The sequence below is a fragment of the Pimephales promelas genome, chromosome 18 (genome assembly GCF_988280905.1).
Source record: "Pimephales promelas chromosome 18, fPimPro1.hap1.1, whole genome shotgun sequence".
Taxonomy (NCBI): Eukaryota; Metazoa; Chordata; class Actinopteri; order Cypriniformes; family Leuciscidae; genus Pimephales; species Pimephales promelas.
Window position 1 is genome coordinate 714230 of NC_142786.1, and position 15771 is coordinate 730000.

At 37.6% G+C, this 15771-nt stretch overlaps 2 protein-coding genes and 1 long non-coding RNA gene across 5 annotated transcripts in view; 1 reads left to right on the forward strand and 2 right to left on the reverse strand.

Moving 5' to 3' along the window:
* Positions 1-13: 13 nt before the first annotated feature.
* slc6a18 (solute carrier family 6 member 18) lies at positions 14-11152 on the forward strand. Of its 2 annotated transcripts, XM_039665953.2 has the most exons (12): positions 17-205; positions 1390-1530; positions 2846-2983; positions 4062-4243; positions 4465-4575; positions 4669-4781; positions 6209-6337; positions 6417-6573; positions 7438-7642; positions 8770-8929; positions 9390-9552; positions 10334-11152. In XM_039665953.2, the coding sequence occupies exons 1-12, from the start codon at positions 61-63 to the stop codon at positions 10580-10582; spliced, it is 1893 nt and encodes a 630-aa protein (XP_039521887.2). In that variant the 5' UTR covers positions 17-60; the 3' UTR covers positions 10583-11152. The 2 variants fall into 2 exon arrangements, with proteins under 2 accessions (XP_088978794.1, XP_039521887.2); XM_089122668.1 differs by lacking the exons at positions 9390-9552; positions 10334-11152 and having other exon boundaries at positions 14-205; positions 8770-8933.
* Positions 4389-6215, reverse strand: LOC148970849 (uncharacterized). Its single transcript, XR_016147226.1, has 2 exons — positions 5998-6215; positions 4389-4797 (listed from the first exon to the last, which is right to left on the reverse strand). It is a non-coding gene; the product is annotated as an uncharacterized LOC148970849 (long non-coding RNA).
* Positions 10692-15771, reverse strand: part of tert (telomerase reverse transcriptase) — a 14517-nt gene continuing 9437 nt past the window's right edge. Inside the window, exons 12-16 of one of the 2 annotated variants that reach the window (XM_039665950.2) lie at positions 15452-15575; positions 14264-14325; positions 13568-13692; positions 12863-13000; positions 10692-11898 (exon numbers count right to left, since the gene is read on the reverse strand). In XM_039665950.2, the coding sequence (XP_039521884.2) occupies positions 11795-11898; positions 12863-13000; positions 13568-13692; positions 14264-14325; positions 15452-15575 (553 nt within the window). In that variant the 3' untranslated portion in view covers positions 10692-11794. Of the gene's footprint in view, positions 12161-12862; positions 13001-13567; positions 13693-14263; positions 14326-15451; positions 15576-15771 lie in introns of both variants that reach the window. The other variant, XM_089122667.1, reaches the window with a different exon arrangement.

Genomic DNA, 15771 nt, shown 5'->3' on the forward strand with positions numbered 1-15771 from the left:
CCACCCATCACACACACACACACACACACACACACACACACACACACGCACGCCGTCAGGATGGACACCACCAGCGAAGCCTCCAGCGCTCAGGAACGGCCCAAATGGGACAACAAGGTCCAGTACCTGCTGACCTGCGTTGGGTTCGCCGTGGGCCTCGGGAACGTGTGGAGGTTCCCGTACCTCTGCCAGATCTACGGAGGAGGTGCTTTACTGCCGATCTCATGAGGATAAACCAGAATAATGCTTTTAGATTCACTTCTATAGCCGACGTCCGTCTCCTGTTTGTTTTGACAGATAAAAAACAATGTTAGTATATAAAAACATTCTGAAATCGAGACACATTTACATTAGAAGCAAAAAAATTGACTGAGAAAAATCATAATTTTGTTTTCCTTTTGAATTAAGATTATTTTTACCAGATTGGCAGAGATTCGTTCTTCTTTTAAGCACAAACTCACTTCATTTTGATCAGTTTTTCAATAATCAAGAAATAATTTGCTTCTAATGTATAGGTGAAAGTCGAAAAATCTGAATATCGTGCATTTATTTCAGTAAATCAACTTAAAAGGTGAAACTAATATATTATCTAGAGTCATTACATGCAAAGTGAGATATTTCAAGCCTCTATTTGTTATAATTGTGATGATTAAGGCTTAAAAATATCTAACTTTGCTTGTAATGAGTCTGTATAATATATTAGTTTCACCTTTTAAGTTGAATTACTGAAATCAATGAACTTTTGCAGCATATTCTGATTTTTTGAGTTTCACCTGTATATGCATCTTGATTTCAGAATGTTTAGATGTTTGTGCTTGACTTGATTAAAGATTAAATCGAAGAATTTAAAATTGTTTAAAAGTTGTGCGTGACTTCACGATAAGGTCTCATTAACCAACACGAGAAATGTATTTATTTAGGCTACAGCATTTCTTCATGTTACTAAACAGATCCTCTTGACATTAAAATTATCTTCGTACAAGCTGAAATTAACATTAAGATTAATAGCTAAATGTCGTCTTGCTTTGTTGTAAGGTCTGCTAACGAATGCAGTTACTAATGAATTAAACCATTCGGTAAAGCGTTAAAAAATCACTTTAAAATATTGTTGAAAGCAATTACATTTCCTTCCTGAAAATAATAAAATAGATGATTTTTTTTTCCATTGCGAGGGAGGCTCGACATAGTTGTTAGATTATTAAAATGTCCTTCACACTATAGAAAAGGTTCTTTGAGGAAGCAAAACCGATTTTTTTAACGAAGCTTTATATGTAAGACTGTACCGAGTTAATCAGTGTTCTACATTAGCACTCGTGCAGATTTATCAGACAACAGGAGGAGAAAAGTGCCCACATCTGAAGGTTGTGTGTGTGTGTGTGTGTGTGTGAGGTGCGTTCCTGATCCCGTACCTGATCGCGCTGGTGTTCGAGGGTCTCCCTCTGCTGTATCTGGAGCTGGCGATCGGACAGAGTCTGAGGAAGGGCAGCATCGGCGTCTGGCACTCCATCTCTCCTCTACTGGGCGGACTGGGTGAGCTGGGAAACATCTGTGCATTTATCTTTTGTCAGATCAACTTAATTCATTAATGTGATTCAGATAGCATGATATTTATTGTTTCTATTTATTCAACCAAAAATTCCAGGTAACTTACTTTTTTAAGATAAACCAACAAAAAGTATATATTTTTTACATTGTAGAGTTGGATTCAAGCTATTTTAAGGCATGAAGAATTTTTAAGAAATTAAAGGTCCCGTTCTTCGTGATCCCATGTTTCAAACGTTAGTTAGTGTGTAATGTTGTTGTCAGAGTATAAATAATATCTGTAAAATTATAAAGCTCAAAGTTCAATGTCAAGATATTTTATTTAACAGAAGTAGCCTACATCGAACGGCCTGTTTGGACTACATCACTCTACTTCCTTCTTTATTGACGTCAGTTTAACAGTTTTTTGACTAACGTCCGGTCCGCCCACAGGAATGCTCCGTCAACTTCCTCAATATAACTTACTCAGCTCTTACAGTGATTTTCTGAAGTAAAACTGACGCTTCATCTTTTGTGTGATGTACAATAAACTTAATTAAACTCATCAGTATATGTTTGATCATCATTCGGACCTGGTCCGAAACAGCAGACTTCTAGGCTATTAATAAACAATACATACAAGCAGTCAGAGGACAAATACGTGATAATAACCGTAATTAAAGTAGTAAACAATACCTGTTCCATCTCTATACAGCACTCTGACTCTGTAGGCATTACTGTCCGACTGGAAATGAACACCGTTACTGAGAGTTTCTGATATTATCGTCATTCCTGAGGTAAAATTGTCCTGAGAGACTGAGCGCGAGCATATATAAAAAATAAAAAAAAAAGAGACTGAGCGCGAGCTCGTGAAGCTCCGCCCCCTGTGCCGGGGGCAGCAGCTCATTTGCATTTAAAGGGCACACACTCAAACAGCGCCTTTTTCTGAGCCCCAAAAATGATGCTGTAAAAAACTGATCCGTTGGGTATTTTTAGCTGAAACTTCACGTACACATTTCTGGGGACATCAGAGATTTATTTTACATCTTGTGAAAAGAGGCATAATTCGGGACCTTTAAGTATTTAAGAAAAATGTCAAAATATGTAATTTTGGTGATCATTCAAAGATGAGTTTTAAGGGATACGATGATTGACAACAGGGGGACTTTGATTAATGCACACTTCTGATCGTCTATGTTCTTTTTTTCACAGTCTGTGATTTTCCATGAGCAAATGTTTAATGTCTTCTTGAGAGTGTCACTGTGTCTTAAACGCTTTATGAGTTCATAAAGGCACTATTGAGTTATGAGAGTGTAAACGGCAGGTGTGGCGTCGATGATCCTCTCCTTCCTCGTGGGCTTGTTCTATAACACGATTCTGGCCTGGGTTCTGTGGTACTTCTTCCACTCGTTCGAGGAGCCGCTGCCCTGGAGTCAGTGTCCCGTCAACGACAACAACACGGGTACAGGCCCACAAGCACACTCATACACACTCATTACTGTGAAAACTATGAAGCAGTGGATGCTCCGGAAGTAATTAAGAACAAGATTAAATAAAATAGGAGTAATATAGCCTATAATATAGGAGTAAAATAAATACATGCCTGTCAAGAATATAATATTTCACACCACAATAAAAAAAAAAGTAATATATATATATATATATATATATATATATATATATAAATGCATAAAATTCCATAATACATACAAATATAAATACATTAAAAATAGTATACATATTTATAAATATAAATCAATAAAAATAAATAATGCATTAAAATAAACCAATAAAAAATAAATACATTGAACATAAACTTTCCAAATAAACACAACTAAATTATAAATTCATTGAAAATGCATCAAATAAATATAAACAACAAGTAAATAAATATATGTTAAAAAATAAAATAAACAAAAATATAAATACATTAAAATAAACAATAAATACAAATAAATGAAAGCATAAATACATTGAAAATAAATAAGTAAATAAAAATATAAATACACTGAAAAAAACAAAAACATAAATAGAAACAAAATCAATAAAATGATAAATACATTGCAAATAAATCAAATAAATAAACATTAAAAACAAATAAAATAATAAATACAATGGAAATAAATCAAATAAATATAAACAAAGTAATACACATCCAAATAAATAAACATGAATAAACAAAAACAAAAATTAAAATAAATACATTATAAATAAACATTAATCAATACAAATAGAATGAGTTATAAATATATTGCAAATACATAAAAGGAATTTAAATAAAAAGTAAATGTATTTATTCTATTTTTAATGCACAATCATTTACTTTTAATGGGTTTTCAATGTGTTTATCATTTTATTCATTCTATTTTTATTGTATAGATACATTGAAAATACATCAAATAAACATCTACAGAAAGTAAATAATAAACATTAAAAATAAACAAACAAAAATATAAATGTATACAAATATATGAAAATTGAAATGATTGAGTGAATACTGTAACACATGATGTGTGTGTGTGTGTGTGTGTGTCTCGCAGGTTACGTGGAGGAGTGTGTGATCAGCACACCGGCGAACTACTACTGGTACCGGCAGACCCTGAACATCTCTCCGGGCCTGGAGCAGAGCGGCTCTCTTCAGTGGTGGCTGGTGCTGTGCCTCGCCTCGGCCTGGAGCATCGTCTACATCTGCTTCATACGGGGCATCGAGACCATCGGGAAGGTGCCGGACCTCATCGCAAGCTGCCTTTACATTACCCCTCAAACTTGACTTAGTCACAGAACAACGGTTAAATGCTGAAACGCTGTCATTTTGCAGTACTTTTTTATCGCCATTTATAAAATATTGCAAAAGTTTTGCGCGAATCTGTAAAGGAAACGCGGCTAGTGCGTGTGTTTGTTCTCAGAGGGTCGTGTTGATGGTTAATGTGTGTGTTTGTGTAGGCTGTGTACGTGACCGCGACCTTCCCGTACCTCGTGCTCACCATCTTTCTGGTGCGGGCCCTCACACTGCCAGGGGCCACCGACGGGCTCCTCTACCTGTTCACACCAGACGTGAGTCTCACACACACAGCAGCAGGAGTGTGATCTGTCTGATAAATCTGACTGTGTGTGTGTGTGTGTGTGTGTGTGATCTTGTCTCCTCAGTGGACGCTGTTGACTGATCCTCAGGTGTGGCTGGACGCCGCTACACAGATCTTCTTCTCTCTGTCTCTGGCCTTCGGGGGACTCATCGCATTCTCCAGCTACAACCCCAAGAAGTACGACACACACCGTCTGAAGGGCGGGAAAAAATATCGATTCTATTACAGAATTTTTGAGAATTCCAAAGATTTTTGATTCATCACCCTGCTGATTATTATAATGTTATCTTAAAGGAGTAGTTCACTTTTGAAAAAACTTTTGCTGATAATTTACTCACCCCCGTGTCATCCAAGATGTCCATGTCTTTCTTTCCTCAGTCGAAAAGAAATTTAGGTTTTTGATGAAAACATTCCAGGATTTTCTCCATATAATGGACTTCAATGGGAACCAAACGGTCCAAGGTCCAAAAGACGGTATATAACAGTTTCAAAACAAAAAAAAGGTTATTTCAAAACTTATTCCAAAAATGTAACTTTTCTAAGGACAAATGCTAGCCTTGCTCTATTCTGTGAGGCGCGTTTGTAATGTCACGTAATACGTAATTACGTTCAAAAGGTCACGGGCGACGTAGCCAGAAGTACAGAATCAGTGTTTAGAACACAGGTTGAACGTGAAAACTAACTCAAACGCCGTTTACAAAAAAATTAATTAAAAGGTAAAACAACAAAGTCGGACGATTTTGATTCTGTACTTCCGGCTACGTCGCCCGTGACCTTTTGAACGTAATTACGTATTACGTGACGTTACAAACGCGCCTCACAGAATAGAGCAAGGCTAGCATTTGTCCTTAGAAAAGTTACATTTTTGGAATAAGTTTTGAAATAAGCGATCGTTTCGCATGATAAGACCCTTACTCATCGTCTGGTGTCGTTTAAAGACATTTGAAGCTGCATCTGAAACGGTTATTAACTGTCTTTTGGACCTCGGACCGTTTGGTCCCCATTGAAGTCCATTATATGGAGAAAAATCGTGGAATGTTTTCATCAAAAACCTTAATTTCTTTTCGACCGAGGAAAGAAAGACATGGACATCTTGGGGGCGAGTAAATTATCAGCAAAAGTTTTTTCAAAAGTGAACTAATCCTTTAGCTTAAATAAATAAAAATGTAAATAAAAACAAGTCAAAATAAAACACCAAAGCGTAAATTAAATCATAAAAATACAAACGATTGTAAAATATAAAAATGTGCCAGTTGATGTGAAACCAGCAAACAAACTGGGTCTCAGAAATCGCAGATTCCACACAACCTAAAAAGCCTCGATATCAATCTGGAAATCTCTACGAACGAGAGAATATTGAAGCGAGGATAAATCAACGAACTCATCAACTTACAGTGTGGAAGTCTCCTTTCATTGTCCATTGCGCTCGTCGAGTCTGTGGAGGCGGGGAAACAACGATCTCTGATATTTTAAATTTGGACTGCAGTACCGATCTCGACCACTAGTCATTCTTACAGACTGCACCTTTAAAAGCATGATTATGAAAATGAAAGATGAATAATCCATATCCAGTATATAAGAGGTGGCTGCGTGTGTTTCCGCAGGAATGACTGTGAGCGAGACGCTGTGTTTGTGGGATGCATTAACAGCGCCACGTCTCTCTACGCTTCCATCCCCATATTCGCCATCCTGGGCTTCAAGGCCACGAGCAACTTCAACACCTGCATCAACGGGTGACGACACACACACTGCCTTCACACACACCCATGAGTGTTTACACGACTGCGGGGTCTGAGTGTGTTGTGTTCGCAGGAACATCCTGGATCTGACCAACGCCTTCGACATCGAGGAGAAAAACATCACGGCGGAGAACTACGACAACTGGCTGATGTTTCTGAACTCCAGCGACCCGGAGAAAGTGTCCGGCCTCAGCCTGAAACACTGTGTCCTCAAGAACTTCCTGGATCAGGTACAGCTGGGGTCACAAGGTCGACTCGTCTGCTCAGAAGATTAAAAACAGTCAAAATTGTTAAATATTATTATAATGGAAATGTCTGTTTTCTATGTGAATATACAGTAGAGTGTAATTTATAGTATATTAACTAGTAAGTGTTGAACGCTAGTGTTGTAACTAGTAAGTGTTGAACGCTAGTGTTGTTACTAGTATCCGTTAAACACTATTATATTAACTAGTAAGTGTTAAACACTAGTATATTATTAACTAGTAAGTGTTAAACACTAGTATATTAACTAGTATACTGTTAAACACTAGTTTAACTGATATAACTAAATAGTATACTGTTAAACACTAGTAAGTGTTGAACGCTAGTGTTGTAACTAGTAACTGTTAAACACTAGTATATTAACTAGTAAGTGTTAAACACTAGTATATTATTAACTAGTAAGTTTTGAACGCTAGTATATTAACTAGTATACTGTTAAACACTAGTATATTAACTAGTATACTGTTAAACACTAGTATATTAACTAGTAAGTGTTGAACGCTAGTATATTAACTAGTAACTGTTAAACACTATTAAGTAGTAAGTGTTGAATGCTAGTATATTAACTAGTAACTGTTAAACGCTAGTATATTAACTAGTAAGTGTTGAACGCTAGTATATACTGTTAAACACTAGTATATTAACTAGTATATACTGTTAAACACTAGTATATTAACTAGTAACTGTTCAACACTAGTATATTAGCCTATTAACTAAAAGTGTTGAACGCTAGTATATTAACTAGTAACTGTTAAACACTAGTATATTAACCAGTAAGTGTTGAACGCTAGTGTGTATGGCGTGACCGAGACGTTCTCTGTGTTACCCAGAGTGCTTCAGGAACGGGTCTGGCGTTCATCGTGTTCACGGAGGCAGTGATCGAGATGCCGGGTTCGCAGGTGTGGGCCGTGCTCTTCTTCGTCATGCTCTTCAGCCTCGGCCTGTCCTCCATGTTCGGGAACCTGGAGGGGGTCCTGACGCCTCTGCTCGACCTGCACATGATGCCCAAGTGGATGCCCAAAGAGATCTTCACAGGTACACACCCGAGACACGGGCCGTATGCTAATGACCACCCATAGACATATCATATACACTAGACCTCACCTTGGATACGGCAGTTCATTGGAACGAATGCGTCAATAGAGCCGCCATCTTGAAACAGGGGAGCCCCTCCACTTTAATGCATCAGCGTCAATGTAGTAGACAGGTCTAACGCAAATAAAATCACCATAAATCATCATGAATGCGATTTTTCTTGTTTTTTGTTTTTTGTTTGTTCCAACGGTCAGACATGTATTTATCATTGATTCCAGAAAGAAATTTTTTTTAATTTTTTTTTTAAAACATTCTTTTTTTTTTTTTTTTTTTAATTTTCCAAATTATTCCAACGCATCATACAATATAAAACATTAAGGTTAACATTCTTATCAATGAAATTAAAGAACATTAGAATTACATATAAAAATAAAAAAAAGAAACATAACACAACATAAAGGAGGTAGGTATACAGTATACATATATAATTACTTTTTTAAAACATTCTTCCTAGTTCAGATTTCATCCGTGAACATCATACGCTGCACAAAAGTCCGCCACCATCAATGAATTCGAAGTAAAGGCAGAGATAGCAACGTTACCTAGCTACTTCCTATGACAAAACCCCTGTTCCAAGATGGCGGCGGTTTTGACGCATGCTTAGAACCCCCAGGTGAAGTCTAGTGTATATATCTATGATGACCACCAGCTCTAAACAACACGTGCTGCCATGACGACGACTCCGGTTCCCCACAGCGCTAAACTAATCGAAAAAAACATGATTTACTCGCACTCAAGCCGTTCTAGGTGTGTATGACATTCTTCTCTCAATCAGAACACAATCAGAGTTATATTAAACATGTCCTGGCGCTTCAGAGTGATTTCTTTATAATGGCAGTAAAATGCACGTTTATGATGGATAGATGCACTTTGATGGACTTTCAAAGAAATGTAACCATCCACTGCCATTATAAAGCTTGGAAGAGCCATTTGTTAATATAACACTGATTGTGTTCGTCTGAGAGAAGAATGTCATCATACACACCTAGGATGACTCAAGGGAGAGTAAATCATGGACTCATTGGCGCTGGTTAGTGAACCGTCTCTATAATGCTATGCTAATGCAGGTCTGATCTGTGCGCTGAGCTTCCTGGTGGCGTTGATCTTCACGCTGGGATCCGGGAACTACTGGCTGGAGATCTTCAACAGTTACGTGGGATCCGTCCCGCTCCTCATCATCGCCTTCTTCGAGATCATCGGCGTCGTGTGCTTCTACGGGATGAAGCGGTAGGATAATTCTCCAGTTCAGTTTAAAAGACAGCATTGCCGTCAATGAAAATCATTAAAAAGAGGTCGAAGGAAAAGGTTGGTGGTTTTAAAAATAGATAAACAAGATTTTTTTTTAACAGTTAGCAAAAGCAGGGTTTGGATAAAAACATACAAATATGAAAACATTTTAAAATAAAATACATTAAAGCTGCACTCCGCAGTTTTTCCTCTTTGTCTCCGTCTCATTCGCGGAATTATCAACTTTACGCGAGTTGTGCCTCAGCGCGGATTAATCCACTGTTTGAGGAGAGTGTGTGTCAATACTGACATTCACAATCACAAATTTGACATCAGAGAACCATGATTTTTTTTTTTTTTAAATGAGAACTTATTAAAACAAATTCTTGAAATATGAACGAATCTGAATATTTAAGCTCCTGGTTTCAGTATCAGATGTGTGTGACGGTTTGTGTTCCAGCTTCAGCGATGACATCGAGTTCATGACGGGACGGCGGCCGAACCTGTACTGGCGCGCGTGCTGGATGTTCATCAGCCCCGTGATGCTGCTGGTGGTGCTGGTGGCCTACGTCGCAGTGCAGGTCCAGACACACCCCACCTACCCCGCCTGGAACCCGCAGTATGTGAGTGACCACAGAACCGCCATCCGCGATCACGAGAGAAGATGCTAAACGGGTCACCGGGTCGAGGTGGACTTTGGGCTGGGTGGCTCTTAATAAACTAGTTAAAACAATAAACATTAAATGAATACACAAAATTACAAAAAAAAAACTTTCTAAAACTATATTACAAATATAAAATGAAAAAAAAAAACAGAATATTAAATTAAAATCTTAAAAATAGAAAAAAACAAAACTTACCAATAAATAAAAAAATGTAAATTAATAAAATTAAATCATAAAAAAGCTAATTTAATTTTCTTAAATTGCTAAATGCTAAAATAAAACGGCAAAATAATTGTTTTTACAATGCTAAATACTTCAATTAATCATAAATATAAAATTTAAATTAATAATTGTAAAATTATTTTATTATTAATAAAATATTATAATATTATTTGAATTATTTTAAAATACAAAACATACTAAAATTTTATTATAAAATTCAACTTGTATTTTTTTTAAATAAAGCATAAAATGCAAAAATATTTTAAAACACAAAATAAACATACAAATGAAATTAAATTGAATATTTAAAATAAAAAACAAATTAAATGGTGAAAATTAAATCAAAATAAAAGTCAATTTAATGATCTTAAAATGCTAAATACTTACATATAAACCTAAAATTAATAAAATAAAAAAACAAAAAATTTAAAATCATAAAAATGCAAATATAAAATGAATTTAAAATAAAAATGAACACAGCACTAGAATGAATGTGTCCCTGTAACCCGACCCGCAGGATAAGTTCCCGGAGCCGGAGGTGAAGCCGTACTCGGACGGGGTGTTTGCGGTGTGTGTGTTGCTGAGCTCGGTTCCTGTGCTCTCCATCCCGGTCGTGGCCGTGTACCGACTCATCAGACGACAGACCGGATCCCAGGCGGGAAACAGTTACTCGAACCCGTACAGCCACCAGAACAAGAACCAGAACCCGCACAGCAACCCGGCCTTCACAGCCGACGGGCGCATCCAGACCTATAAAGTGCTGTAGAAGACCGATCTCCTGCAATTCACACGTCAACATGAGTTTTTACATGCATATGACACACACTAATCCTAGCCAAGTGGTTTATAGTGCGTATCATATCCACATAGACTCATTTTGGCGTATCAGTGCATGCTGAATGATACTGAGAATATGAAACGCAAGATTTCTGAGGTGTAAATATCATCTTTACAAAATTCAAAACAGTGATTTAATTGCTTTTAATAAGTGATTTTTTAAGTGTTTTAAAATTTTATTTATATGTATGTCTACACAAACATTAGATGTGATATATATATATATATATAAATGTATACATATATATATACACACACTGTATATATATATATGTATACATTTATATGTGCGTTTACATATATTTAATAAATGTTGCTACAAGTACGTTTCAATTTATAAGTGTATACACACACACACACACACATATATATAATGCACATGTGTATATATACACGTGTGTGTGTGTGTGTTTATATATATAATAGTGTATAAATCGTGCTACATATATGCGATCATGTATAATTGTATAAATGCTTGTGATGAACAGAGTGAGTTTGAGATTGTAGTGTGATCAATGTTTTACCGATGACAAACACCATCACACACTCCCGCATCTGGTCACACACACACACACACACACACACAGCTGTCAGTGAGTTTCTACGTCTCCGTCACGCTCTCGCCCACAGCGGTCAGTCAGTAACCAGAGACCAGTTTACAGCCGTATAAAACAGGCTCATCATGTGCGGAAGCTCGTTTACATTTCCATGAAGACGTTTCAAAGATCATCGCGCAACTGGGAGATTACATCACAATTATGAGCAAAACACAATATAATAATGGGACCTGTCAATCCATGTTTTATGAGCTTATATAAACCGTGCATTTCTTCTTAAACCTGTTGAGTTTTCACTGATTCAAGAGTCAAATGGGTGAAACACACATTAAACGTGTGAACGGACTGTAATCACTGCTATAGATGAACACATGATCATATTAAACTAAATAATGAGTGTGTTCTGCAGGAAAACCTGAATATAAATCGCTGGTTTCATTTTTTTGTATTGAAATATACATTTTAAAGCACAAACAGATGCAAACATGAGCGCTCTTATCTCTCGCTGGGGTTAGCGACGAGCCGTCCGCATGGACACACAGATCAGGTGTGTGTAGCGTTCAGCACGGCGTCGCCTTCACGCTCTACGCACGGATGCTTGTGAAGTCCTGAGGGATTCTGGGAGTCGAGGCCTGACGAACACGAGCCAGTCTGATGCCGTGGAGCAAACGCTTAAGATGCCTCCGTCCTGAGGACACACACACTAATAAAACACCTGACAGCAAATCATTGGCTATCATCTACAAACGCTAACGTTACGAAAGAACACTTTCCCAGCAGTCCAAGTTTCTGGAAGAATTTTCCATTGCATAAAAGCAAATACACATTAACAAACATAATGAGTGATTTAGGAGTGTGAAGAGACTCTAAAACCTCTGATGTTTCGACTGTAGCGGCGGCGTCTCTGATTGGTGGAGTCAGGCCTGTTTGTGTCTTTTGCAGGAATATGGCTATTGAACATGAAGTTGAAATCACGCCAGGCTATTATCGTCAACTAAAACTACAACCGTTAGAAACATTTTTGTTAACTAAGATCAAGTTGAAATAAAATATAAATGTTTTAGATGAAAAACTGAAAAATGTTCCCGAGGCAATTAACTAAAATATGCATAAGATGCAATTAAAACAATCAAATTGTTACATTTTTGTAAGTTCAAAATAAATACTAAAGTGAAAAAGTAAAATAAGATAAACCTAAAATAGTGATATAAAAAAAAGCACATAACAAAAAATAATTCATAAAAAGATATTTCAATATTAATAAAAACTACATATTTTAATCGATATTAATAAATAATAAAAAAAATATATATAAATACTATTAATATCTCTCACGGGTGTGCCTTAGGCTGTCCACAACTCTAAAACGTGCAGTTTTACCGTATTGGGGGTCTGAAAAAAAATCCTTATAATTTTGTTAAGTGTATATCATTTGCCAACATTTCTTACTGAAATAAATGAATAAAAAGTAATTGGATATTACGTTTAAAAAAATACTATTTAGTCAAATTTAAAAAAAATAATAATAAATTAATAAATTTATAAATGAATAAATTCTAGTCTAGAATAGTATCTCCAGGACTGCTTCAGCACCCATAATGCAACAGTGTCCTCATTCCACACTAAGCAGCAGGTTTAGGAGTTAGACGTACGTTTGCGTAGAGGAGGAAGCAGTCTACGATAAACCCCTCGGTTGTGCGTGAACACGACCTCAAACGCCACACAGAACAACATCTGAACGGCCTCGTACTGGAGAACGCCTCCTCCGTCCTGCGAGCCCAGAACCAGACCTGAGGACGACAACGGGGAAACCTGTCACTCACACCACATCAGCCAATGGGAAACCACAACCAGCCAATCAACACCCCACAGGCACAATCAAGCCCCGCCCACATCTGGTCTAGTTCCAGAAGCGTTTCACTCGATATACGAGACACACACACACACACACACTAGAGGAGCTGTAAAACAAAACTCCAGGACTTTCAGACATGGCACTTATCGAACAATATCTTTAGTATTTTCTAAACTTAAATTACAGATATGGAATACAAAATGCTACATATTTAATAATATACATTAAATACACAAGTTCTTAATGGCTATTATTGCTCAATAAATAATATTTTGTATTATAATGCTGGTGTACTCTATATGGAGAAAAGGTCTGATGGGTATTTTGCCTGAAAATACTGTATACGTGTTTTTTCAAATAAATAATATTTCATATATAGTAAGCACCTCTTCGTAAATAGGGCCGTTTTCAAGGCTTTTCCAGGACTTCGTTTTAAAAAGTCATAACTCTGACTAGCGTAACTCCTGTTTCATGCTAACGCTAATGTCACTAGCGCTCTTGCCTGTGTTTGTGTGTCTGATGAGTTTATTCATGGCTCGAGCCATCGTCCAGATCATCTTCAGGAAGAAGGACGGGTTTGTCTCCACATTCTGACCCAAAGGCAAACTCTTCACACACGCATGAAACCTGCAAACACACACACACACACACACACACGTCGTTCATTCTGCTCTCACACTCGCTGGGCTGATGGTTATTGTGTGTCGTGTTCTGCAGTTTAATGCTCACACAATCATTCACCCACTAAAGATTCACACACAGTTTTGCAGATATATGTTCTTGTTAAACTTTCGCCACCAAGACAGAGCAGCTTCAACAACTGATGAGAAATACGGTAAAACTGTTAAATATTACTCCAGTGTAAATCATCTGTTCTCTATGTGAATATCCAGTAAAGTGTCATTTATTCCTGAATTTATCATCATTACTCCAGTCTTCAGTGTCACATGATCCTCCAGAAATCACTCTAATATGAGGATCTGATGATCAACACACATTTATGATTATTATCTATGTTGAAAACAGCTCATATTTGTGTGCAAACGGATGCATTTTATTTCCATGAACCTTTGATGAATAGAAAGTTCAGCATTTATTTGAAACAGAATCTTTTGTATCATTATAAATGTCTTTCCCATCACTTTTGATCAATTTGATTCACCCCTGATGAATAAAGGACACATCTTCAGTTGTGTACCTGAGCGCCTGCAGAAGGATCAGCTTATACGAGCTCCTGTAAACGGCTTCCACTGAGTTCATCTGGGGAAAAGATCACACACACACACTCCTCTAACACCACAGATCAATATTAACCAGAGTCAGACTGTCACATTATACATTTTTCAGTTCTTAAATGATCAAAACACTCCTTTTTTTAGCGGCGTTGGGTCCAGAAGTGTGTGTGTATTTACATGCATCAATTCCACTATGGAGAAAACGAACTAATGCTGCACTCTATGAAAATCACAGCCAATCAGAACCTATCTGGTGTTTAATATGCGGAATTGACATTCGCAGAGACCCGCCCCCTGTAGTTACTGTTGATATGTCCGACAAGCCACGCCTCTCTCATGCAGTAAAACACACATCGCAAAGCAGAGAGACTGACAACACACTGACACATTTATAATGAAATTCGGTAATTTTTAAAATAAATTAAAACAATAAATAGCGTTTCGCGTCTCTTTAATGTGTCGTGACATACCGCTCAGTTAAAGCCACTCGTGAACCGATCATCTTCCTTCAAGTTCACATACAGCATCAAATAAACATGGATGAACATCAGAAGGGACGTTGTTTTAGCCACGGAAAGACGTCAGCACTCAAATCCTCAAACGATGATCTACTAACGGTTTTGTCGGACAAAAATGGCGGATTCGGCGGATGGCGGATTATGATTGGTCAGATCGCCTGCCCATCAAACTCCCTGCAAAATGGTAAGCCCCTCCCCTTCCCTGAGGATTCAATCCCAATATAAACGAAAACGTTCATTTTCTGGTTGTCATATTACGCTACAATTCAAATCAGTGAGTCCATGCATACGTACAAACCTAAATATTGGATGTTGTTTTTCTGCGATCGTGACGAGTGTAACATGAGCTTCTCCCGCTTGCATTCTGTAAACACTCGCTTCTTGTTACCCACCATATTTGTTTTTAAATATGTTATACACGACCTCTCCATGGCATATTTAAGTCCCACTTTAATGCTCCTCGACGGTCCTTCTGCCTCCAAAACGTATAAAAACATCTTGGGACAGGGTTCACACTGACAGCTGTCTGGCAACTCGTCAAGGTTGCAACAGTAACTAAGGGGGCGGAGCTTACCGATTGTAGGCCAATGAGATTTCAGCGTTTCAGTGTCACCAGAACAGAAGGTGTCTCACCCGCAGGTCCAGAAAGATGTTGGTACACTTGAGACTGAGGACGGACAGCAGCTTCTTCATGACCGCGGCTGGAGAGTGGGCGGAGCCTAGCGTCAGGCTGTAGCGCAGTGATAGGCCCTCATACCTGAGAGGGGGCGGAGCAGAGATCATTTACATATGATGCGTCTGAAATCGTGTACAGTATAGCAGATGCTACATGTGGATGTCACTGAGAAAGGATGTTCTATATAGTATGATCATGTCACATCACAAGTCCTCTCCTGTGGCATCATGGGATAGTAAAGTGTCCACTTCGGGACTTTTCGTCTTCTGTTTTTCGC

Excerpts from the sequence above, each read along its gene's own strand:
- slc6a18 (XM_039665953.2), top strand. The coding sequence starts at position 61 with ATGGACACCACCAGCGAAGCCTCCAGCGCTCAGGAACGGCCCAAATGG. Across the intron at positions 1,531-2,845 it reads TCCTCTACTGGGCGGACTGG|GTGTGGCGTCGATGATCCTC; the intron begins GTGAGCTGGGAA and ends TGTAAACGGCAG. Across the intron at positions 7,643-8,769 it reads GCCCAAAGAGATCTTCACAG|GTCTGATCTGTGCGCTGAGC; the intron begins GTACACACCCGA and ends ATGCTAATGCAG.